The sequence below is a fragment of the Euphorbia lathyris genome, chromosome 3, assembly GCF_963576675.1.
Source record: "Euphorbia lathyris chromosome 3, ddEupLath1.1, whole genome shotgun sequence".
Classification (NCBI taxonomy): Eukaryota; Viridiplantae; Streptophyta; class Magnoliopsida; order Malpighiales; family Euphorbiaceae; genus Euphorbia; species Euphorbia lathyris.
Window position 1 is genome coordinate 61,712,724 of NC_088912.1, and position 26,841 is coordinate 61,739,564.

Consider the following 26,841-nt stretch of genomic DNA (forward strand, 5'->3'; position numbering starts at 1 on the left):
GGTATTTGGATATCTAGTGTCACTTGTCTTATCTTAAATGTATTAGTAGGTATAAGTAATCCTCAAACTCAAACAATTATTAATTAGTGATTCTGGATTATGGAGTGTGATGTTTTGACTCTATTCTTTAGCACAATCCAACAAGAAGGATACATGGGGTGTGTCTTGGGCCGAGATTGGGTATCACATAAAGTAATTGCATGATAGTTAATAATAGATTGAGCATTCATCCCTCCTGATAGATAGGAGATATATCCATGGTCTCTTGTGGAGAATTAACTTCAAATTGTTGCAATGTGATAGAGCTAAGAGTTGAAATGGAGATTTCATTTAACTTATCTAATTAGAGTTAATTCTACCTCAACTAGCAAAACAAACGTCTAAATATATGTAACTTGACAGTTCTCATAGTTACAAATTCGTTTAAGGATATAGTTAATGAAGTATCGTATACTACATCTAATACATAAAGGTAAATGTTAGACTCAGCCTGATTTCTTATGGCTCTAGGAGAATGTGGCGATTCTGATAAAATAGTTTGGGCACTCATTTTGTTATGCATTTGATTGAATTGATTTGTTGAAGTTAATTGCAATAAACATATACGATTGGTAGTGGTAAGAATCTAGTGAGTTACACACTGAATTAAGACCGAATGGTAGAATGGTAATTTGAGAGTAAATATAGAGGGGGGAGAAATATATAGATAGGTAGAATGGTAGAATGGTTCAGATATTAATATCATTTTGGATTCCAATGCAGGGATTAAATTGGAAAACAAAAAAAAATTGAATTTTAATTTCAAATATGAAGACGTTTATTGCTTAATATTGAATGAAAAATCGAAAAATAATTTTTTTTTTATGGAGAAACCAGGTATCGAACCTAATCTTGGTTACTTAGTGCACATTCTACCTAACTGTTTAATTACAAGCATATTATGTTGCTCTTCTCAATCGAAAATGCTATTAACTCCGTAACGAACCCCTCCCTTCCACACATAGAGTGCGAATTGCTCTAACCCAATCCAAATTTCATCTTCCTCGCTCCATTTTCTTTTTATCAACACTTGCATTTATTGCATCTAATAAATGAGTTTCTTTATTGCCTTTTCACAAAATTTGATGCATATTGAGATCTACAAGTGTCCTGCTGCTTTTTAAAGGGAATTAAAATAAATATTCCATCCAATTTTGTTCGATATTTTTATCCACTAAATGTAAAATTTTACAAACTATACTGTTGGACTTTATAATATATATATCAATGGTACACGTTTGCATATTATATGCAAATTACTGAGGCACTTGACTGTGATCGCTAACCTCGCCGGCTGTAACATTTGCTATAAAAGGAAGTTGGCAACACTTGACTCACTCCGACGCAACCCTTCTATCCTTATCCATTCCAAAGCCGAACGAACTCTGCTAAGTCTCTGATTACTACTTTTTGACTTTTCTGGATCTATTTATGTGATCAAATGGAGATCAGAGTCTTGTTTTCGCTGTTCCTCTTTCTGTTTCTGGCTTTTCCGATTTCATGGGTGGAATCCAAGTTTATGGTATATAATACTTCACAAGGCATAGTTCCCGGAAAGCTCAATGTTCATTTGGTTGCTCACACCCATGACGATGTTGGTTGGCTAAAGACCGTCGATCAGTACTATGTTGGCTCCAACAATTCAATCCAAGTCATCATCTTCCTCATTTTTTCTTTTTCTTTTTTAGTATTATATATGATCGATTGCGTGTATGGTTGTGGACGAGTAAGAGTGAAGACTGAAGAGTGTACTTGATGGTTTTTAATGGTGCAGGGTGCTTGTGTGCAAAATGTATTGGATTCTCTCATTCCTGCTCTTTTGGCTGACAAGAATCGCAAATTCATTTATGTCGAGCAGGTATTATCTTTCTCTTTTGTTATCTTTCTGAATTTTTAGTAACTTTACTTTATTCCCGATAAAATGGTGGAGAAAGAACCAATTATTTTCAACGATTAAGAAATTGAAAGTTACTATATGATATTGTTTGAGCTGCTTTTTTTCTGGTCTTCCCGACCCCAGAAGTTCTGAGTCTAGTTCTACTTGGCCTGGTAACGGACTCGAGAATTGTTACATTTTAAGGTAATCTGAGGTGAAGTAAGTGAGCTCTATGAAATAAGTTGTGTTTGGATTGAAGCTAAAGCAGGTGATGGTTTAATAATGTAAATAAAATAAAATACAAAAGGTAATTTTGGAAGAAAAATATATGTACCATGATTCCTCCCCGGCATGGGATGTAAGGAAAATTACCCAAAATTCACTCATATCTACCCTCATTTCATTTACTATGCTCTTCAATTACACCTCAAAAATTACACCTCAAAACAATCAAGGTTACTTAATTTCACTTAACCTCACCAACCTTCAAATACCACCATCCAAGCAAGGCCTTAGTAACATGGGACGATGGAGTTTAGAATATTGGTTGAATAACCAGTTGCAATTTGAAATTCAGAGAAAGTTATATAAATCAAATTGTGCTGATGATCATTGCGTTATTGCTGCATTTTAGCTTTTAGCCCTGTAATACCATTGACAAGTTCTAAACAATTGGAACGATTAGGTTCTAAGATATGTCTGCTTTCTGTACCTTGGGAAGGCCCTCAAACAATGAAATTTCACAATTATGCAGCCAGCACTCCATTGAAGTTCCATTTATGTCTTCTATGGCACAGACTGTCAAACTTCATCTTATAAGCATTTATGACATAGATTGCTAATTGGCCACTCTCTTTCTATGGTGTTACATGTAATGTTCATCCCTTAAAATCTTGTACTATGTCTTTATGGGTATAGTTTTTGCTTGATTATGTAGGCATTTTTCCAAAGATGGTGGAGAAATCAGAGAGAGGCTGTGCAGAATATCGTCAAGCAACTTGTGAGCTCGGGTCAACTGGAATTCATGTAAAACACACTGTTAGAGATGCTGATCTCTACTAATAGAATATTGATTTTTTGTTTGCAGTTGTTGTTCATTATTGATGCACTTGTTCTTTTCTAGGGACATTTGGATCTGTTTCTCTGGATATTTAAACCGTTGCTTCTGTTTCTGTGTTGCAGAAATGGGGGTATGTGCATGCATGATGAGGCAGTTACACATTATATTGACATGATTGACCAGACAACTCTTGGGCATCGATTTATCAAAAAGGATTTTGGTGTGACTCCAAGAATTGGTTGGCAAATAGACCCTTTTGGGCATTCTGCTGTGCAGGCTTACTTGTTGGGAGCTGAAGTACATTCTTCCATTTTTTTAACTTCAATTCTATATGCATAACTTAAGATCCCTTTCCATCAAGCTTCTAAAATGGGAAACAGAATGATGCAATTCTTTTTTATGTAGTTGGGATTTGACTCTCTTTTCTTTGGCCGGATCGATTACCAAGATAGGGCTAAGCGTAAAAATAAGAAGAGTCTTGAAGTTGTCTGGGAAGGTTCCAAGAGTCTGGGTTCATCTGCACAGGTGAATAGAATAAATTGTCTTATCTATAGGAAGATATGTTAGATATTTTTTCTTCTCTGGAACAATTCTTTCATGCCATTCGTATCTTCCCTTTTCATTGCTGCAGATTTTTGCTGGTGCATTCCCAGAAAATTATGAGCCTCCACCTGGTGGTTTCTACTTTGAAGTCAATGATCCAGGCCCTCCTGTGCAAGTAAAACTCAATAACGAGTTAACTTTTACTCTAAGTCTCCTGAATATTTGCCAGTCTGCAAAAGTATATTAACATTTTCTATTTTGTCCATCAAAGGATGACATCAATTTGTTTGATTACAATGTTCAAGAGCGAGTCAATGACTTTGTTAGTGCTGCGTTATCTCAGGTAATCTAGTCACAATGCCTTTTTTAGCTTGACACTCAATGGATCTCTCCATATTACGTGATATGTTTATTTGTGTTGATGATAAAGCAAATACTATCAATCTAATGGTGTATCTGCTGTGTTACAATGTCTATTAACCCATTCACAGGCTAATATTACTCGAACAAATCATATAATGTGGACCATGGGAACCGATTTTAAGTATCAGTATGCAGAGTCATGGTTTCGGCAGATGGATAAGCTGATCCATTATGTTAACATGGTAAGCATTCAATAAAGACTTCTCAGTTGACTTTTAGCTGATTATTAGGCATCATCACTATCTTTGCTATCTCTTTCGAGTCTCTAGTACGTCCTGAAATGGTGACCATTGATAGGGATTTTGTTAGACAAATGCTCATGAATGATCAATATGACCTTACAATGTACAAAGTGAAATAAGATCATTTGAACTAAGCCAATCATCGGTTACTGATACGAATATTAGTTGTATGCTCTGATGGTGTGGGAAAATTTGAAAGGCACATCTCTACCTATCATTGAATCCTTGTTTGCATTTCTAAGTCATGCATAGCTGTGGTGGGTCCTTGGGAATCGCCACTTTGGACTAATGGAAAATTTGTTTATCCATAGGCTTATTGCATATATACACACTTAAACTTGGCAAGTTTTATCTAATGGCACCCTGAACTTTTAAAATAACCTATCACACACCTATAGTTGGTTTTAAAAACCTATGGCACACCTATAGTTGGCTTTAAAAACCTATCACACACCTATAGTTGGCTCATTCGGACCTCCTACACACAAAATCGTTGATCTTTCATTTTTGAAAGATGAGGTGACATACCGAACGAACTCACACCCTTGTGGTGGGACCCCTCCCCGGACCCTCGTTCAGCGGGGACGCGTAATGCGACCGGGCCGCCCTTTTTTTTTTTTTTACCTATACCACCTCATCCGTTAAAGACGAAAAATCAACGATTTTGTGTGTAGGAGGTCCGAATCAGCCAACCATAGATGTGTAATAGGTTTTTAAAACCAACTATAGGTGTGTCATAGGTTTTTAAAGCCAACTATAGGTGTGTGATAGGTTATTTTAAAAGTTCAGGGTGCCAATAGGCAAAACGTGCCAAGTTTAAGGGTGTAATTATGCATTAAGCCTTTATCCATATGATGAACATCTTTTCCATATGGATTGCCTTCTTGCAGTAGAGATATCCATATGATGAACATCTTTTGAATAGTCATTGATCTGCATCCTTTATGAGTTACGAGTTTATAATTTACATTCCTATAGCATCCGATTTATCTGTTGAACACTATTAATTCCAAATGGGGTGGCTTAAAAATACTTTCAAGGATGGACGTGTCAATGCTCTCTATTCTACCCCATCCATGTATACCGATGCAAAGCATGCCACAAATGAGTCCTGGCCATCAAAGACTGATGACTTCTTCCCGTGAGTTGAATGCCTGTTGTCAATTATGATCTGTTTGCAATTGTTTCCTTGCCTTGAGTCACTCTAAAATTTGAGGTATATGTATTTCAGTTATGCAGATCGAGCAAATGCTTATTGGACAGGATACTTTTCAAGTAGACCAGCCTTGAAACGCTATATCAGGATGATGAGTGGCTACTATTTGGTATCATTAGATTGATTAAGTTTTTTTACAATTACTTCATCATGGTTCAACAACAATTTTCATGCTATGATCTTATATACTTATTGACATCAGGCTGCAAGGCAACTAGAATTTTTTAAAGGGAGAAGTAATACAAGGCCAAACACAGACTCATTGGCAGATGCAATGGCAATTGCTCAGCATCACGATGCTGTTACTGGTACAGAAAAGCAACATGTGGCTAATGATTATGCAAAACGGCTGTCAATAGGCTATACAGAAGTAAATATCTTGTTTGACCACAATTTTTGTGGCAACATTTGGTTAATGATCAGAAAGTTGTGCGTTCAGTTTTTTTTTATGTTAATTATTTTCTTATGCAGGCTGAAAAAGTAGTGGCTTCTTCTCTTGCTTGCTTGACTGAGCTTACATTACAAAATGGATGTCAAAATCCAGCTATAAAATTTCAACAGGCAAACACTCAAGCATCTTTGAACTTTATATCTTACTTTTCTGTTAATGAAAAACTTATTTAGTTTCATTTCTCTTTTTTTCATTATATCCCTTGTTTGATTATATTTTTTCTCTCATTTATGTTGGAGACATATAAAAGGTCCTAGTGATATCCGTATCTTTATGTTGCGATAAACTGATAATAAATGGGCATATGTCTATCATCAAGCTGAAGCTATCTGCCAGAGAGATAATAATAGAAGTAATTCGCAGGCCTTACCTATCAACTTAAGCTTCTTTACATGGTACCAGAGCCTTGTATATAATGTTGGTTCACCCATGAACTATTTGTTCGACACTCAGATGGTTCTGCGCATGATTACAGAGCTATATGATTCTTTATTTATGTGAGGCAATCTTCCTCCTTTGAGGTAACTTTTGGGTTAAGTTAGACCTTTGCTTACATAGTATTAGAGCCTCTCCATTTGTTAATGGAATTTCAACACATAGTAAGATGAGCTTGTGTTGTACACGCTTCAAGCCCAATAGCATTCGTGTGCAGTGGTGCATCAGAGATGATAATAAAAGTTATTTGTGGGCCTTACCTATCGAGTTAAGCTTTTGGATCAAATTGCTCCTTGACACTATTAAACAAAATTATGGAATCGAGGATAATGCAACAGTATCCCTAAGGGGGACAATAGTGCCATCATGCAATTTATTCCAATTCGTAGGGTCTATTATCCACAGTGAAAAGAATAGGATCAAGGTCAGATGGATGAAATGGAGAAGCGCTACACAACTATCCGACTGGCTATGCTCTATAAAAGTGGGTGTTGGGCAGTAAGAAAATGAAACTTGAATAAAATTAGTGTAGCAGATATGAGGATGTTGAGATGGATAATGGGATAAGTGGATACACAAGGATGGATAGAACCAGAAATGATTGCATCATAGAGGGCGAGCCTTGGCGCAACGTTGTTGTCGTGTGACCAAGAGGTCACGGGTTCGAGTCTTAGGAGAGGCCTCTTGCCAAATAAATTGGCAGGGGAAGGCTTGCCCCCAGTACACCCTTGTGGTGGGACCCCTCCCCGGACCCTCGCTCAGTGGGGGCGCGTAGTGCGACCGGACCGCCCTTTTTTTTTTTATAGAGAAGCTAGGTGTGGCATGACCCCATTGAAGATAAAATAAGAGGACATTTAGGGTGGTTTAGACATTTTTGACCCTACCCTAACTCATGGATGGTCTCTCGCGCAAATGTGAGGAAATAAAATTTAAGTACAATCAAGAAGGGAAGAGAAAGATTGGAACTTGTCATGGAACCATTTTAACCAACAGCTCAAGCTGATAGTGAAGGCTCAATCATAGATCTTATATTAATTTGTGTTTTTAATTCCACAAATTAATGAGGTTGCCAGGACTCGAACTCTCATCCGAAAGGTCCAAGAGGCTCTGATACCATGTCATGGAACCATTTTAACCAACAGCTTAAGGCTCAATCATAGATCTTATATTAATCTCTGACCTAACTCAAATGAAAGAATGGTTATAGAGATTGACCTGATCTCTCAGAGCAGTGAATTTCTAACAGAACTGATTGCAAAAGAGGAACCTGAGTAGCTAAGCCAACCAATTGGCATTAAAGCTTATTTGTCGTTGTTCTTGTATGGAATTTTGACCTTCTTTGCTAAAGATTAAGATGATTTTTTTTTTTCTTTTTGCTGTTGAAATTCTAAGTATCTAGATTTTTAGGTGTAAACTAACTTTCTTCTTTTTCTCCTTCGTTTTTTTCCTATATTCCAGTGTCCACTTCTGAATATAAGTTACTGTCCCGCGTCAGAAGTTAACCAGTACCGTGGGAAAAACTTGGTAAGAGTGTTATAAGTATTTTATTTCCTGAGTTGTGAACTTAGAACTTTTTGTTCCATGTTGAGATATATCACTTGTATATCCTCCAATTTGTAGATTGTTGTGGTCTACAATTCTCTTGGATGGAAGAGAAATGATGTAATTCAAATTCCTGTGAGTACTTCCCATCCTTTCTGCTAGTATGCATGACTATAGAGATATTACATTTTTGTGGAACACCTTTTTCCTATAGCATGTAATGATTTTTAATAAATGTAAGTTGATGAGCATTGTTTCGTTTATTAACTTGCAAGATTTAATTAACTGTAGGTTGTTGATGATGAAGTTACTGTGCATGATTCTGTGGGAAGAGAAATTGAATCGCAACTTCTTCCTCTAGCAGATGCATACCTGACCCTTAGGAAGTCATATGTTCAGGCATACTTGGGTAAACCACCAAAGGCTACACCTAAGTATCAGCTTGCTTTTGCAGTCTCTGTTCCGCCTTTTGGTTTCAGCACTTACGCCATCTCAGGTGCCAAAAGTGCAGGTTAGCTGGAAGGGTTTCATATCCTTTGAAATTGATCTTGCCAAGTTTTGCAACCTTAAAGCCCATGTGTCCTAGTTATTGACATTTGTTTTATGTTATAATTGCTTCAAATATAGGTGCTCGTTCAGTCAAATCAGCGATACACACATTTCAAAGAAGTGAACAATCTACTATAAAAGTGGGTCAGGGGAATTTGAAGCTTACATTTTCTGCAGATGAAACCAAACACACTAAGTATATTAATAGCAGAAGCTCGGTATGTATCAACAGAATCATTCTACTCAATCTGTGTCTCGTACACTATTTGAAAGATCATTAGTATTGTTCTTGTATTTTTTAGGCTGTGTTTCAACAAGTTCTCTTCAATTAAATGTGTGAAATTGTTTGTTTAACTAATATATGTGTGTGTTCCAAATTTGTGAAGGTAGAGGAGATGGTTGAACAGTCTTTCAGTTTTTATGCTGCGTATAATGGAACTGGAAATGATAAAGATCCACAGGTATATGTTATGGACATAAGTTGGGTGGAATTTTTTTTTACCTCATTTGCATATTATCATTAGAAGATCTCCTTAATTCATCCCTTATTATTTCTTTTCTCTCCATTAAGAATGCTGGGGCATACATCTTCCGTCCAAATGGCACATTCCCTATCAATCCCAGTAGTCAGGTTTGTGATGTTTTCTGAAATACTTCTCAACATAAAAAGTCATAGTGATTACTGATAGAACTTCTGTTAAAATTCCAGGTTCCTTTGACAGTTATGCGCGGACCTATCATAGATGAAGTACATCAACAAATAAATCAATGGATTTATCAGGTACCTTGCTCATAACATGGCCGTGTCCTATGTTCAATTATTAACTTCATGATATTTTATTTCTCTCTGCAAGCCGATGCTTTTTTTTTTATCTTGTACAAACTAAAGAATATAGGTTCGAAGCTCGAATTATGAATCTTGAACACTTTTTCCAAGTAAAACCTAATGCTTGATTACTGACGGAAGTTGTAATTCTCTTTTCTTCATGAGGTTGAGTAGGTTCTCGTTGTATGAGCCTAAAACTATTGGCAAACTTTGTGCGTTATTATAGTAACTACAAACCATGATTGGTTATTGACTTGCAAGCTGCAGCTGCTTCCTAAATTTGGGGAATTTTCTGCAGCTCTTTGGTTTTTGAATCGTAGGTTTTGAACACTGTTCAAAACTAAGGCCGCCTGGACTGCCTGGGCGTTCGGAATTGAAAATCTTCCCCGATTTTCTCCGATTAGTCCCTCTTAGCGTTTTTTTGGCCCTTAGGCGATTTTTAGCTGCCTAGGCCGCCTAAGTGCTGCCTAAACGACAACGAATAAAAGCGTTTGTTATTTTCGAATATTTTTGTTTAATTGCATTCTCTACTTGTATTGATGATATGATTTAAGACTTTTTAAGGACATTGTTTAATAATTTTTGGTGAATTATATTACTTGTGAACATTATATTTTATTTGTTTGAGTTGTTTCAATGATATTGTTATTAAAATATTGATGTTTATACATTTTTAAAGATATATGTTACAAATATATGTGTTTTTAGATAGTATAATACATATTTTAATTGAATTTATGACATTTTTCTTGATTTATAAATAAAAAATACAATTCCGGTTAATCTTGGCTATTCCCTGATTAATCCTCAAGGGTCCTGTCCGTCCGCCTAGCGCCTAGCGCCTAGTGTTTTTTACAAACTTTGTTTTGATCTAGAGGATTTTCAGTATATGTTACCCTTAATAAATGTTGTCTTTTTTTTCTTATTATTCTTTTACATGCATGCAGATCACCAGATTGTACAAGGGGAGAGAGCACGTTGAAGTAGAATTTGTTGTAAGCTTACTACGTGAATTGTTCAATAAAGCTATTTAACTTTTGATGCTGATCAAGTTTGTTCGTAGTTTTTTTTTTTTTTTTTTTAAGCAATTTTTGTTTGTTCATAGTTCTATTCATAGATTTTGTATTTTTACTCAATTATTGAACATTTCATGTGGTACAATGATTGATGCAACTGCCATACCAGGTTGGACCTGTGCCAATAGATGATGGAATTGGAAAAGAAGTTGCAACACAAATTAAGACTACCATGGCAACTCAGAAAATGTTCTATACTGATTCTAATGGACGTGATTTTATCAAACGAGTGAGTTGAATATTTGCTATTCTGTTTTGTGCTAAATATACTAATAAAAAAAATTGCCTGGGTGAAATGAGTGTTATTAGGCTAAAGTTTATTTTTTTTTCTTGACAATTCCATTATGTTATTTAAAGTAGACTTGATTATTTTTATGGAATATGAAGTTGCAGAAATGCCATCTTTGACATTTTCCTATTTGGCCCCATAGCTTGTGGAGATGATCATTCATTTTCTACTTTCGAGCATCAAATTAACCCAGCCTATTTGCAGTTACGTGATTATAGATCAGATTGGGATCTGGAAGTAAATCAACCAGCTGCTGGAAATTATTATCCAGTATGTATCTCTAACACCCTTTTTGGAAAAACTCTCTGTAATTCAGCACAATTTTATTAAAAGAATTTGATTTGATTTTTTTTAATGGAATTTCGATTCAGATTATTTCTAACTTAATAATAATAATAAAGGTGGTATAACTTATTTAGATTATCCGGCTTTAAATCATTGTTGATGGAAATATCTTCACAAAGAAAAGAAACTTACTTTTATCCGCATTGACATTAATTTTGGTGGTGTTTAGTAAAATTAAAAATTAAGTTCTGGAAAACAAGTATTAAATGTTAAGGGTTGAGTATTATAAATGTCAAAATTGTTATGTTTTGTAAATGCTGAAAATATAGAATAATGAATATTAGGATATACAGATAGTTTGGGGATAAAAGAATATTTATAATCAAAGGTGACAATATAAAGATATTTTAAGAGAGATGGGTCACTTTTTTATTTAAATTTTTAAATTTAAATTATTATTGTTATTAATGTTTAGGTTAAACTTTTATGTTAAATATTTGACTTATCCATTAAGTCACTTTTTAACTTAACTAAAAAATTTTAAGTGGTGTTATCAAATATTCTCAAAACTAATAAACTTTTCACTTTAGTGCCAAAGTTAGTATTTTTAGTACGAAAGTTAGATATTGAAAATTTGAATTGGTTTTATTAAATTAACTGAATTTTTGCAGAGTCATGCCATTTTTGGGATGATTTATTTCTTTGAAAAGGAGAATTGTAGCAAGCATAAACTTGGAAAATATCAAAAATTTCCAAATATAATATGAATATGATTTATATTTTTGGATTATCAAAACACATTGTGCAAGCCACCTTTTCTAAAAGTGATAACATGAATTTCTGTAAAATACTTGTGCATTCAGATTAATCTTGGAATTTATGCCAAAGATGATAAGAAAGAGTTTTCAGTTCTTGTTGATCGACCTCTTGGCGGAGCTAGCTTAGTGGATGGAGAAATAGAGCTGATGCTTCATCGGTATGCCATCACCTTTCTGACGTCAACATGTCATGACTTAGAACAGCTGTTAACTGCCATCTTAAAAAAGTTTGATTTTATTAGTTAACTGGGGGATCTTTTTGTCTTGTTTTATTTAGTTGTCAATTGTTGAAAAAGGGAAACATTACAATGTGGCACCAAAGAGATGGGGAACATGCATAAAAGAGAGATTGCGCACATGCAAGGGAATCTACAGAAACTTAAGTTAGTATGGGGCTGACTGCCAGTGAAATCATAGAGAGATCTAATAAGAGCCTAACCCAATTCCATATAGAAACTGTCCAACTCTTATTCTTTGGGTGTTTTGCCTTTAATATGTGTCTCTTATATTGGAAATACACCTTACTTATATAGCTCAATGACTCCCTCACCATTTCTAACTTTGCTCCTACCGCAGTCTCTTAGGGCTGTTTCTTGTTCAGTCCATTTGTCTCTAGCACCGCCCTCTCAGGATAGGGTAATTAAATACAGGCTCAGCAACTTCTATCTGGTTCATCTCTGGACCAACGTATTGTACTCGGAAAACCTGGTTTTAATAGCTTGGTCCAATATATCATGTTGATACTGTGTGCTTTGGCTGAAGTCTCATTCATTGAGCATTTAAAATGCTTCTACACGTATTGGAAATTACACCTTACTTATAGTCCAACTACTCCATTTCCGATGTGAGTTCAATTTATTCTTGTCCCTACTGCCATCCTTTAGGATCTATACTTGTTCAGGCCCTCTACCCTGTTTTTACTCTCTCAGAACCAAGTCATGTCTCTCCTGTCCTTGAATGGCCTTCTTATTAAATATTTAAATTATACTCAAATTCTCCCCCCCAAAAAATTATTAGTTGATAGTGGAAGTCAAATTTTCCATATTACGAGGACTTGCTTTACAGTATTACATTACGTTTACTCTCTTTTAGCATTGACTACAAATGCAAGTGGCTGTGAATCCTGTCTATTGTTTTCATTGTGCAACACTACAGGAATCATAATTAATACTTCTATTGATATAGGAGACTGCTGCTTGACGATTCTAGGGGTGTTGCGGAGGCTCTAAATGAAACGGTCTGTGTTCTTGATCAATGTGCAGGATTGACGGTAAGCATATTTTGCTCTATAAAACCTGAGAGCTGCAGTTAGCTATTTCTTCAAAAGAGTTCTGGCTTTGTAGGTCAAAAAACATAGTTGTTAAAGGCGTGCCTCACTGAAGGCTCAAGGTCTTGAGCCTTGAATGCAGAAAGCGAGGCATTGTACAAAAGGCTCTCGCCTTGTGCGCCTCGCTTGCGCCTCAGAGCCTGGATCAAGGCGGGCTTGAGGGTTTTCACTAGGGTTTTATTTTTATTTTTATGTTAGTGTTTTCTGTAAAATAATTGTTTGATTAATCTCACTCAACTACTAATCTAATTTAAAGAAAATTATTCTTAACCCTTGATCTAAATAAGAATATTAAGAGCATAACTAAATATAGAAAAAATAGAGAAGGATTAAGAGCAGTCACTTAAAGAAAGAAGTCTCATCCACTCCATGCAAACATAAATTGCAACAGACAGTGAAGAACAACCAGAGGCCTGGAATTGTGTGTATTCTTTTTGATTGACAATAAATGGTTATCGGTTTAGTAGCATTAGTTATAGTTAGTACTTAGGTTAAGACGTTAAATATATGTTAATATCTAACTTGGTGTTTTTGACATTTATGATTTAGTATTATGTTTTTATGTGGTTTTGTTTTGTTTGTTTGGTCATAAGTGTGTCTTTTTTGTTTATACTTAACTAGTAAAAGAGTATATATATGTATATTTATATTTTTTTTTTTATGTGCCTCCTGTTACTAAGGTGCGCGCCTCAGCCTTGCACCTTGAGCCCTTAGCGTGCCTTGCGCGTTTAACAACTATGGGTCAAAAGTCAAAATTTGTTTGGTTTCTTTCTTAATACTTTTGACCTCACTGCATCCCGGTTATTGGAAGCCAAAGAAAAGTCTCAAGCGCTTGGATTCATGTGAAATAGACTATATATCAATAAATTGTCACTTACCCAAATGTGAAAAAGAATATTGCATGATCCATATGTTTAAAGGAATCAATATCTCGACTGGTACTCTGTGCAGATACAAGGAAAATATTATTTCAGAATTGATCCTGTAGGAGAAGGTGCTAAGTGGCGTCGTTCTTTTGGCCAAGAGATATATTCACCTCTCCTGCTGGCTTTTGCTGAAGAGGTGAATCATAAGTAAACTAAAAAAACAATTCATTTATCTTGTGGATTGGTCTCATAAAAGTAATTTCCCTCTTGCAGGATGGAAATAACTGGATGAGTTCTCACGTAACCTCTTTCTCAGGCATTGATGCCTCCTACAGTTTACCTGATAATGTTGCTGTTATAACTCTCGAGGTAGTATGGCTTGGCTTGATGGTTGAAAATGAGAATTGCTTTCTGTGCTATTCCTAATTTGCATAGTTGAGTTTGAACAAGTAACAGACAAGGGATTCCAAACAACAATGAGTTGCTTGGATATGTCCTTTTTTGGTTTCTAACAGTGATCTCTTACTTTGGTTATAATATAGGAACTTGATGATGGAAAAGTTCTCCTTCGTTTAGCACATTTATACGAGGTATAAAAATTATATGTTGCTGTTGTCTGGTGTGGTTTATAGGAATCAATGAATGTATATTTGGTGATGTTGATGAAATGATACACAAGACAGGTTGGAGAAGATAAAGAGCTTTCAGTAATGACAAGCGTTGAATTGAAGAAGTTGTTCCCTAGGAAGAAGGTAATGATAGTTAAATGTAGTATTTGTTTGTTTGTTTTGGAGTAGAGTTAATATTGGGTTACAATGTTCAGATGGGGAAAGTGGTAGAAATGAGCTTATCTGGGAATCAGGAAAGAAGAGAAATGGAAAAGAAAAGACTTGTGTGGAAAGGTGAAGAAAGGTCAAGAGGAGTGGAAAGGGGAAGGGGAAGGGCAGTGGATCCTCAAAAACTGGTGGTGGAACTTGCCCCTATGGAAATCCGGACCTTTGTTATAGACTGGGATAACACAACCACAACCACAAGACAGCATCGCCATGTGTTTGATGTTTAACATAATTTTAATAAAATTGTATGGTAGCTGTAGCTGTATGTATGTGTTGTTGGGTGTAAATAAATAAATAAAAGTTTGTGCTCTACAGACTAAATTACGTCGGGTTGATTTCGGATTTCAATTTCAGAATCACTTCACTTCAGTTATACCCGCCTAAATACTTTCCTTTATCAAAACTTCAACCATAACTAGAATACTATCATATCTATTTCAACAACAAATCTGAATTTTAAATATAAATAAAAACATTTTTCATCATAAATAAAGTTGATTTTTTTTTGGATCTGAGATGGATTGTACTTTTTTTTAATATATTATACATATATATTATAATAAATAATTTAAATCTTATAGAGGTTTAGTAGATTGTCATTTTTTTTGAGAAAAGATTTTCATATTCTTAAAAAGTGATTTTATTATCTTGTGCTTTGTGTTGGTTTAACTCGTGCACTATCCTGTTATTAACCGTCAGAAACAACCAATATATATTATCTCTAACCTCAACGAGATGGGTAATGAAGTCAGATTTAATAATAAACAAACAACGGATTTAGGGTTATCTCTTGTAGCGTAGATTTGTTGAATAACAGTGAAAGAAATTGATCTTGATTTCGTACCACAAACCTTGGAATGCCAAATGTTGGTTAAAATTGCGTAACCAACAATGACATTCCCATGCAATATTTATAGGTTGTTTGCTCGCAGTGATCACCGGCTACCTAGTCCCTGATTGGCGATCAAACCGTCGATCAGTTACCAACTTTCCATATTCATAATATGAGAATTAATGGTATGTCATTCAAATTCATTTAATCAGATTAAATGCATTGAATGCAATTCTATCAGTTATTATCTCATAGTTAATTTAGAATTAACTTCTTGACATTTTTAACCTCCCAGAGAGAAGGGAATTATTTGTACTCTTAATGCAAGCAATAAACGAAAATGGACGTTCTTGCCCAGGTGCAATTTGTTCAAATCCAAAACCAATGATAAGCCGCCATATGGGTCATTACAAAATCAAAATAACGTCTGGTCGTCTGGGACGTCAAATCTATTTAGAATACCTTTTAGACTAAGTCAAACAGGTCTTGATTATCAACATCTTCCAGACTAGGTTAGAAGTCCGGCCAGATCTCAGAACCTCTAGGACGAGGTATTATAAAGTCCGACCACTTCTCAGAATATAAAGTCCAATTCCTCACTTCACCACATGTTTTGCGTCAGTCATGTCCTCGCAAACAGTGAGGATCGTGTAGCAGGAGGCATATTTTCACCACCTCATCATTCTCAATCGGGAGGCAAAATATTTTGTTTGATCAAAACTCAATTGAGGAAGGATGCAGGTAATATGAAAATATACCATGAGAGGACAAGTCAACTGCTCATGTATGGCTTTTTTTTCCCTCTCACTGTGCTCTTTTCGATTAAGTTATTTTTTACCAAGGTCACAGTTGATGTATTGGCTTCAAAATAGCGCTTAATTGGGAGGCAGCCTATGAGCATGGAATTTTTTCGACTGTAGTGATGAGTATATGTTACTTTCTTGCTTATGGTTTTATGCTGGTTGGCCTCACGTCACGTTGTACGGGAACACGAGCTAAGACGCAAGCCCCGTCTTCTTGTTTTGATTTATTTTTTATCAAAATCTTTTAACTTTTATTATTTCCTGGTATTAGAAATTTGCGCCTGCCACGTCGGTCACCGATCGGCGATGATCAACGGTTTTCCGGCAGTTTCTAGTAGTTTTCAGGCAGTTTTTTTTTGTCCCAAACCAGTATTTCAATGGAAATAACAGACATGGGATGAAGGAGGGCGGTATTTTAAGTGAAAAAGAAGAAAACTAAGTGAAACAGAGGGAAAGTAAGTGAAAAAGAGAGAAAGTTAGTGAAATCAAGTGTGAAAGCGAGTGAAAACACAAGTTTTTCATCAAAATTGAGATAGTGGAGAGTACAAACACCCTTCTAAACACTATTTATTAGTCTTATATAGGCGAAATCGGGTCTCCTACATCCTATTTCACTATAATCTAGTTCTTGAAGGCATTAAACTTCAAAGAATCGACATTTTGGGTTAAAGATCTTCGACATAATCACATTTTGGAGTAAAATGGGTTTTGAATCCAGGGTAAATTTCATCAATGGTGTATAACCTTTGTCCCATTTCACACTTTGATGTACAACCTTCAATTTGTCCCACTAATATGTACGAACTTATAGGTGACCTCTCACTATGGTGTACAGTAGGTAAAAATGACCGGTCAACCCGAATTATAAATGCCACATCATCATTTTTCATTCAATTCATTAGTAAAAATGAGACCCACAAATTATAAAAAATTTAAATTTATCATTTTCTCTATTTTACCCCTATTCCTTAATCTCTTCATCTTCTTCCTTATATTTCTTTCTCTCTCTTCATAATTTCTTTCCCTCTCTAACATCTCTCTCTTCAAATTTCTTTCTCTCTTCAAATTCATTTCTCTCTCTAACCTTCTCTATTTCTAGCATTACAAAAAGAAATAGTTCTAGTAGTTCAAACAAATTGCAAAGATGTCCATTTACCAGAAAAATAGTTGTAATTTTCACAACTTCCATTTACAAGAAAAATCGTTATAAAGTGTTCATTTACAAGAAAAAAAAGACCAGCAGCATTAGCTAATATTCCCATTTCCAATTCAAGGCCACATAAATCCAATGCTCCAATTCTCAAAACCTTTAGTTTCAAAAGGTGCGAATCCAGTATAAATGGTAATATATGACTCTATTTTACCCTGGGTTTTTTAGGTGGCTCAGAGCTTGGGAATATATGGTGTTTCTTTTTTTCTTTACTCAATTTGTGCGGTTACTGATTTATATTACAGTGGTGTTCAAGGGGAACCCACATTTCCATTGAATGAGCTTGTGGTATCTCTGTCTTTTTTTTCTTCCAGAGATGGAGTTAGATGATCTTTTATTAATGGTCCAACTCCTATGGAATAGGTTTAATCATCTCGAAGATAAAGTAACTGTTATGAGTTTAATTTATATCTTAAACATCTTTGTTTACAGTTTGTTTCAACCATTAGAAGAGTTATTTCTTTTTGTAATGCTTGAAATAAAGAAGGATAGAGAGAGATAAGTTAGAGAGAGAAAGAAATTTAAAGAGATAGATGTTAGAGAGAGAAAGAAATTTTGAAGAGAGAGAAAGAAATATAAGGAAGAAGATGAAGAGAGTGAGGAATAGGGGTAAAATAGAGAAAATGATAAAATTAATTTTTTTATAATTTGTGGGTCCCATTTTTACTAATGAATTGAATGAAAAATGCTGATGTGGCGCGTTGACTTCGGGTTGACCGGTCATTTTTACCTGCTGTACACCATAGTAGGAGGTCACCTATAAGTTCGTACATATTAGTGAGACAAATTGAAGGTTGTACACTAAAGTGTGAAATTGGATAAAGGTTGTACACCATTGGTGAAATTTACCCTTTGAATCCATCTTTCAAATCTTTTAAAGTATTATTTCCGGGTTTGGGTTGCTGATCCACGTTCTCGTCTCGTACTCGTCGGTCCGCCACACATGATAAACTGGAAAAAGCGCTTAAGAGGTAACTTCTGAAGGGTTTTAAAAGTCCTCCCTTTTAATTGCAAATTGTTTATTCATTTCTATTTTCTGACTTTTACGGGTTTTCTGACACGAAACGAGACAATCTATCTGTAACCAGTCACCGATCAATGACCTCTGCTACCGATTGGGCACGCTATGTCAGATCGGTGATAGAGACATGTAGACAGGTTTCCGCTTCTGGTCCGGGTAGGATAGATTTCATTTCATTTTGATAAATTAATCATTTTCTGTTTATATAATGACATAAAAGCAATCTTGGGTAAAATGGTATTTTCGTCCTTTAAAGATATTAAACTGACTAGACATTTAAATTAGGTTGTGTACACAATTGCACGATGTGTGTTAGATCTTAGGCTTGAGTAAGTCCTATTTGATCGAGTCTGATGTCATAGTTAGATCCGAAAGACGGGTCCTGATATCTCTGGCTAACGCTTATTGTTTTGCAAGTTTAATAGCTTTATTTATTAGGACTAGAATTGATGTATTAGGGCTATTTGTGCCATTTGAATTATGATCTAATATTTTTTATCATTTCCGTATTTTATTTATCGCTTTCGAATGTAAATCGATAATTAAATGGAATTTAATTAGAATATAAATGGTGTTTTAATAAGAGACAAATCTACGAGTTTATTAATCAGACCCTTAAACAGTTTAAGTCACGAACCTAACTCTGAAGAGGTGACATGTTGTGAGTCTGTATATCATCTAACTTTTTGACATGTTCCCGAACATTAAAACTTGGGTGGCGACTCTGAAATAATTAATCTAACCTTAAAACATGATAAAAGGGTTAGAAAAATAATCAATTGCATACACTAGAAGGGACACACTAAGCTTCGTTCTTAAAAACGGTAAGTGACGGTGTAATGTAAAAACGAAACCCTTTTTACTGAAACACACCTCGAAAGTAGGGTAATCGGGTCCCACGGCCGCTCACATCAACCCTAATCAAATAATTATTCACTAATACTTTCTTTAGGAGAAAATCTCAAGCCCTAGCCCCAGCCCTCGGCCATTGAAGCAAGAACGTTGATGGTCGTATTTTGACAGTGAATCAAATGAGTGCTAGCATACTAACAATTCAATCGGGAGATTTTATGTGTGGAGGGTAGAGGAGATTGCCATTTGTGATCTCTAATCTCATTTCAGAAGCCTCTTCAACCCACTCTTCGGTGAAAGGTAAATATTATTGCCATTACTTGATGCATGAGATCCTAGGAATCATTTTTCTATTGAAATTTTTACACGACAATGATCATGGAAACGTCCTCAGGATTCAATAAACCCGCCATGCTATGTTGGTCCCGTGTAACGTGACAAGATTAGTTCCAAAGGGGGGTTAGGAACTATTTAAAATTTTCACGTAAGGCTGACTTATATTTTGAACTAAGACTTTTATTAAGTCTTTTAGTATAGCAATACTGAGTAAGGTTAGAAGCAGGCTTAGTCAACTACTGACTAAAACTGTTTCTATCGTGAGTTAGGAGATATCACTTAAGTCTATTCCTGAGCTCAACACTCAAATCACTGAACTCAGCGTATGTTCTTTAGCGTTTTACTAGGCAGTACTTATCAAGCAATATATATAAAGGAGTAAAGGGTTAGAAATATGTTACTCATCAGACTTATCCTGGTTCGGCCTCCTTGCCTACGTCCAGTCCCCGAAATCCTTCCGAGCTTTTTGAATCCTCTACTGAGCTCTTTAAAGGTAGAGCACAAACCGTTTACAAAATAGCTACTGAGTATACAAGAGTACCTTCCTCTATTCTTCTACTCAATACTATAACTACTGCTGAGTGCTATAACCGAGCAACTCAGCTTCTCCTTTCTATTCTTCTAGAAATGATAAAGTGTTTATTCTAACAAAAGCTAAGAACACTTTAGATGATTGAATCACTCTAGACTTTTACACAAAGGTATGAATTGGTGTAAGAATTTTCTTTGCTTTTCAAAACAGAACTTCGAGTTGGGATTTGGTCAGCGTTTCGACTTGATGAAGATCTACATCGAATGAAGCATTTGAGAGGCCTATTTATAGTGACATTTGAGGCACCGGTCATTTTGAATTTCGAAATAACCGTTGGAGGGAAATGGCTTTCTGTCGCTTTCACCCGGTCAGTGCTTAGTGTCTTCGGCCAATAAGAACGTTGCATCTTCTGTCTTCGTCAGGGATCAGTTGCTTTTGCTCAGGCTGGTCAGAGTGTCTCCACATTTTAGGAAAAGTCTTCCAGGCAGCTTTCTGCTTCGTCTGAACATTTCGTTTAGTGGAAATACTTTGTCTCCAAGTTGTCCAGGTCAGCTGCTGACCTGACTTCCTTGTCGCTTGACTTAGCAGCATCGCCTTAAAGCTATTGAGAAGGCTTCTCGATCCTTCTCTCTACTGGGCTGCGTTTTGTTCTACTTGGGCCGTGTGGCTTTCAACTGTTGACTTGGGCTTGACTTTCTCTTATGAGCTTTTGGGCCTTAAACTTTTAATGTCTTGATTCTTATAAATCAATTAACTCAACATTGAACAAACACATTAGTATTAATAAATCAAAGCATTTAAATTTAATGTGTTAGAATATTTTATCATGGGAAATTAACTATACTTTAAATAATTTTGTCAAATCAAAATCATGTGGAAAGGTGTTTTAACATGTTGTCCATGAGATACAATTGGGTATTTAATTTAAGGCTTTTGTTGTCCAAAGCGGCTACCCCTTTTGGTTCTATTGTGCATATCGGTTGGCCACAACTCATTGGTATAATGTCCATTGTAGGAAAGAAAGCATGCCTACATCTAATTATGCCTTCAAGCTCCTCAGACTTTTCGATGGAATGGCTCTAACTATTCTCACTAGAATCACTGGTCCAAGAAATGTTTAAATTCGAGAAAAGTTTGGATATCTTCGACTAATATAACCCTAAGTACGACTTCGTATTTAACAAACTAATAACATAAATCGAGGAAAAGAAATAAAAAAGGATGTAAATGAAAAACTAACTTGCTTTGTAGCCTCGTTAGAAAGGCTTTTAATAGAACCCCCCATGTCCCGAGTTCTTTGAGTAATTTATGAGGTGAAATGATTCCTCCTCATTCAGTTCAGAGCTATATACTCTTTTGTTATCAAATTACAATAAATTATATATATAAATCACAATCATCCATCACTCAAAAATTGGCAGTTATTACTTAGGAGACGTACATCAAATGACATGCATTTTTTTACGTCACATGCAATGATTTGAAATATACCTAAAGGAGGGGACATCTGTCACATATCCTCTAAATTAAAGATCGAAGACCAAATGGGCCTGAAGCTCCTAGAAGGGCACATCCCTCTAGAGGATATAGAAAGCCCTCTCTCCCTACGCCACAACCACAACCTCACCCAAGGCCACAAAAGGTAATTCAGCCTCTAAAGACCCTCTATAATAATTTGCTTTTCTCTCTCTTTATGACATACGTTACTTTTCATAGTTAGTGTTTTTTTTACAACCTTACTAACTTTGACATCAGAATGTAACCAATGGGCCTACCCTAGCATAGATAAACCTCTGAAGATGGAGTCAGTGATCGAGCTCTTAGGCCAAACCCATCATGAATATTTTTTAAACTTATTTGATAATATAGATTATTTTTACTACCATTCATATGATAATATTATTCGTATAATTATTAGGAAAAAGTACAAAAATAAACCATGTGATTACACCGATTTTCAATCATAAACTATGTGGTTTAAAAAATTTGTAAACAAGTACCTTGTGCTTCAAATCATTATTAATAATAGTCAATTGGTGAAAACAACGTTATATGTTGATGAAGTGGCAAAAAAACTCATATGACATAAAAGGGCATTCTTGTCCGGATAAAGTGAAGTTTTTCCTTATAAAAGCCCAAAACCTCATACCTGTAATCCCCAAAATAATCATTCTCAACTCCCTAAATTAAAACTATTTCCTGACTCTTTTCAATTTCTTCAAGCCTGGTATGTTTGATTATTTGTTTGATATTAATTCCCTAACCGATTTGGTTCCTGGACTCTTCTCAATTTCTTCAAGCTTGTTATGTTTTCTTTCTTCGATAGTTCGTATTTAATCCATAATTCGACTTGATGAGTTAAATAAACAACCTACAAATCGTGATGGCTTCAAGTATCGAGTCGTCTCTGGATAGCATAACAGACTCTTAGAATTGGAGGACGTTGATTTGTCCCATTCGCACAACTTTAATAAATGCAAATATTGGGCGAAGATTTTATGGTTGTGGCAAATATAAAGACCAAGCAAAATGTAATTATTTCGTATGGTTGGGTCCTCCAATATATAGCAGAAGGAGGGAGGTTATTCATAAGATCAAGCAAAAAATCAAGGAATATGAAGAACAGATGGAAGAAGCACATGAAAAGGTGGTAGAGATGGAGGTGGAACTCAATAAATCTAAGGTTAATTGTGTTAAAATGGAAAAAGAGTTGCATAAGAAGATTGAAGAAACAGAAGCACAAAAGTTAGAGTTGAATCAGAAAAGAAACTTTGATTTAGTGAAATTGGTGATGTATGTTGGATATGTTGTTGTCTCTATTCTTGTAATAGCAATTGTGTTAGTTGTGCCTATTGAAAGGGTAGAGGTGATGAAGAAATTGCCATAATGGTAAAATATTAGCTTCCAATGGATCAATATAAATTGTAATAAAAGTAGTTGTATTTATTATATTTTTGTTATCTATAAACTGGTCCATTTTGTGGTAATGTTCTATTCTTATTTTCATTTGTGGTAATTTTCCACTGTCAATGTTATATTGTGAAGTTCTATTTTGTGTGTAATAAGGTGTATAATTGATACAAAAAGAGAAATGACCAAATACATAAATCCTGACATAATTACTTAAAAAGAGAAATGACCAAATACATAAACCCTAACACAGTCATTACAAAATGACCATATACACAAACCTATGCATTAGTATTGCAAAAAATGACCAAAATCATTACTCTAAATTTACCAAAATGCCAATATCAATATTCTAAAATGGCCAAAATCATTATTCCAAATTGACCAAAATGCCAATATCAATACTCCAAAATGACCTAAAATCATTACTCCAAATTGACCAAAATATGATTACTCTAAATTGACATTACTCCAAATTAAATAAAATGTCAATATCATTACTCCAAATTGACCAAAATACAACCATTGTTTACATATCAAAACATGGACATATGAAATACCATACCAATTTGTCCAAAATTCGAACATTGATTACATACCAAAATAGGCATCTTCATTACATAAAAAAATGTCCAAAATAGCTACAAAATGCTATAAAACCAACCCTAACCACTAATTTTTCTTGGAGTTCTTTTCTTCTGTCCACTGGTATTGGCAATTCCTAGTAAATCAGATGCCCTTCTAAAGTTCCTAAAAACAGATTATTAAGCAGGACCAGTTGTTATTGGCCTCATCATGCTTCATCACCCAATTGTATGCAGCCTCATTAAGGTTCTTCATGACCTTTATGTGAAATTCCCATATCGTTCTCTACCAGCTCCTACTACCCTCCATAACATATTCTTATATTCAGTCCCTTTAAATTGTAACTTCATATTATCCCACATACGCCTCACGCAGAACCTGTGCTCCACACCTGGCATCACTGTATTTACCGCCTCAACCAGCCATTAACAAACATTAAGCAATATAAGTATAATTATTTACAAACCAACAGTTAACAAACAATATTGTATATGCCAAAACATGGATAATTATTACCTTCTGCTGATCTGACATGCCATTTGGTTTCAGCTGGAGTACCAAAATCCTCAACCAATAACGGCAAGAACCACTACCAAGATGCCTTACATTTTATGTCCAGACAAGCAGTTGCTATTTGGGACATATTCTCATTCCCATCTCTAGCTACATCACACAATAATTGGCCACCCAACAAAGATTTTAAAAAGCATCCATATAACCCTATTAATGGCCTCATACCAGCAAAGTATCCATGTCTCTGAGTTGTAAACCGCATGTATATATATTGGAACCCAATAATTTCCTTCCGTCTTTTTGTCGCATTACTTGCTGAACTTGGTTCATCTTCATCTTTCATAAATTGCAGTTCAATTTGAATCTTTACCATGGTCCCTGTATTTGTTCCTTAATGGTTCTGCATAGTCATACAATCATTTGTATTGCTCTTTAATATCACCTTCAAAATTCTTGGCAACCCTTCTCATTTCCTTATAACAATTCGATGGTTTAACCTCTGCCCCCAATTCCCTTTGAATTTTCATTTGCATTGCTTCAACATTCCAGTCTCTATTTTTGTAATGATGTTTATATAAACATTTTACTAAAAACCGAAGTTCGAATCAAATTCAACATCATATCCATCACCGAGTATCCCTTTGTAAATCAATCCATAACATGAAAACATAATCGAGACGTCTTTTTAACCATGCCTAATCCCGTATTGGTCTTACCCAACACTTCGCTTCCAATACCCGACGAGGTCTTTAGATTGTGTACACAAGCCATGTTCCTCACTGAACCTGGTCTTCAAATATCAAACCACCCGTCCGGACTACTCTTGATGGATACAAAATTTACCCAAAATCCAACCAAACTTCAATTTTATACACTTTCTCATCAAATAGATCAAATTTTACTACAATCATCAATAAATCAAAATCCAACATTAACTAAACCAAAAATAGCAAATAAAACCCTAAAGAAATCCAATTTAACACCAATTGAACCAAAATATCATTAAACCCTTAAATAAATTCAATTCAACATCAATTGAGCTTAACTGTACCAAAATAGTAATTAAACCCCTAAAGAAATCCAATTGAACACTAATTGAACCAAAATAGCATTAAAACCCTTAAAGAAATTCAACTCAACATCAATTGAACCCAAATAACACTTAAACCCTTAAGAAAACCAATTCAACATCAATTGACTAAATAACCATTAAACCCTTAAGAAAATCAATTCAACATCAAAGTATGAATCAAAATAATCCAAAATTACCCTTGTAAACTCATTTCCTTCAAACCTTGAACACAAACTCAAAAATCAACAACAAATACCCATATCATTTCTAAGAAAACCCTTAGGATATAAATTTATGGAGTTTTAAAGCTCAATATACATATATTTATACATGCAAACCAAAATACTAGTTGATAGTTACTTACCTTAGCCTAAATTTGAGAATAACACTACAAAACCCCAAATCTGCCTCATAATCTGCCTAGCATGTATTCTCTGTACACACCTCCAAATCAAAATCCCTATAGTAATAAGTTTCTCCTATGTGTCTAGAGTCTCCAGTTAAAATTTGAAGTGATTTGGACGGTTAGATCTCCGGCAGTACCAAAAACGGTGGAGCTGCCCTATTTTGGTGGTGGTGGAAGGTGGAGGAGAAGGGAGAGAGAATGGTGGAGGAGAAGGATATAAGCACAATCCTTTTGATCTAAATGATCCTAATTCTGAAAATAAGGTTTTATATAGCCCGATATCATAATTCTAAAATATCATTTTTGGTCCCCCAAAATCAAATTTCTTTTAAAATTCACTCTAAACTTATAATTACTTCTAAAAATATGCAATTACCCTCTAAACTATACTCGTAATATCCAATTAATCGACCAATCCTAAAATGAATATAATATAACTTAGGGTTCGGGGTATAATAAATAAAAATTAAGGACACAGACGCGGTAATTTTCTCCCAACTCTACCATATACCTTTCTAATATGTATGTTGACCCAACCAATCTGTTCACATTGTCCCTAGGACACTCAAGCTTTGTTTTGAACATTTTTATTTGAAATGTCTTCGTCTTCCCCATTATGGAGGCATGTACTTTGAACCCATATATTGTCTTACATAAGGTAGTCACTTGCCTTGTTGTATTTTTCACTAACATATAATCGAACCCTTACCTAATTTCCCACTCTTTAAGGCCTTCCCGAAGACATACAGATTAGATAACTGTTGAGCGATTTTCACAAGTGCACGATTTCGCTTGTAGTAATAAAAAGATATCGATCCCACAGGGAACACTTTTTAACGAAAACTTATTTTGATTCAGTTTAATTCACGTTTTAGGTTTATAATATAGAAAATCGTTTAATTGAATTTGGTTTTGAGATTGAATTAATAAGAATCAGATTGGAAAATATGTAGAATGTTAGAAATCAATTCTGTTTTGAGTATGAATTACAAAACAGGAACGTTTAGTGTTTAAAGTAAGAGAATAATTGTACTCGTTTGCATTAAGCAAAGAAAACAACTTTAAACTTT

General features: G+C 35.0%; 1 protein-coding gene across 1 annotated transcript; it reads left to right on the top strand.

The window, feature by feature from the left end:
- Window positions 1-1,318: 1,318 nt before the first annotated feature.
- LOC136222032 (probable alpha-mannosidase At5g13980) lies at window positions 1,319-15,072 on the top strand. The gene is made up of 29 exons (XM_066009509.1): window positions 1,319-1,690; window positions 1,814-1,897; window positions 2,853-2,941; window positions 3,098-3,272; window positions 3,381-3,500; window positions 3,607-3,693; window positions 3,790-3,861; window positions 4,010-4,123; window positions 5,224-5,324; window positions 5,415-5,508; window positions 5,602-5,769; window positions 5,871-5,960; window positions 7,744-7,809; window positions 7,906-7,962; window positions 8,119-8,338; window positions 8,455-8,594; window positions 8,763-8,837; window positions 8,948-9,007; window positions 9,086-9,157; window positions 10,150-10,197; window positions 10,388-10,507; window positions 10,772-10,837; window positions 11,716-11,828; window positions 12,856-12,940; window positions 13,949-14,059; window positions 14,137-14,232; window positions 14,406-14,453; window positions 14,547-14,615; window positions 14,687-15,072. The coding sequence occupies exons 1-29, from the start codon at window positions 1,481-1,483 to the stop codon at window positions 14,924-14,926; spliced, it is 3,090 nt and encodes a 1,029-aa protein (XP_065865581.1). The 5' UTR covers window positions 1,319-1,480; the 3' UTR covers window positions 14,927-15,072.
- The last annotated feature ends 11,769 nt before the right edge of the window (window positions 15,073-26,841 follow it).

What these genes read in the sequence shown, in the direction of transcription:
- LOC136222032 (XM_066009509.1), top strand. Translation starts at nt 1,481, where the DNA reads ATGGAGATCAGAGTCTTGTTTTCGCTGTTCCTCTTTCTGTTTCTGGCT. An exon ending in TGTCAATAGGCTATACAGAA is followed by an intron (nt 5,770 to 5,870) that starts GTAAATATCTTG and finishes TTTCTTATGCAG; the next exon opens with GCTGAAAAAGTAGTGGCTTC. An exon ending in CTCAGGTGCCAAAAGTGCAG is followed by an intron (nt 8,339 to 8,454) that starts GTTAGCTGGAAG and finishes CTTCAAATATAG; the next exon opens with GTGCTCGTTCAGTCAAATCA.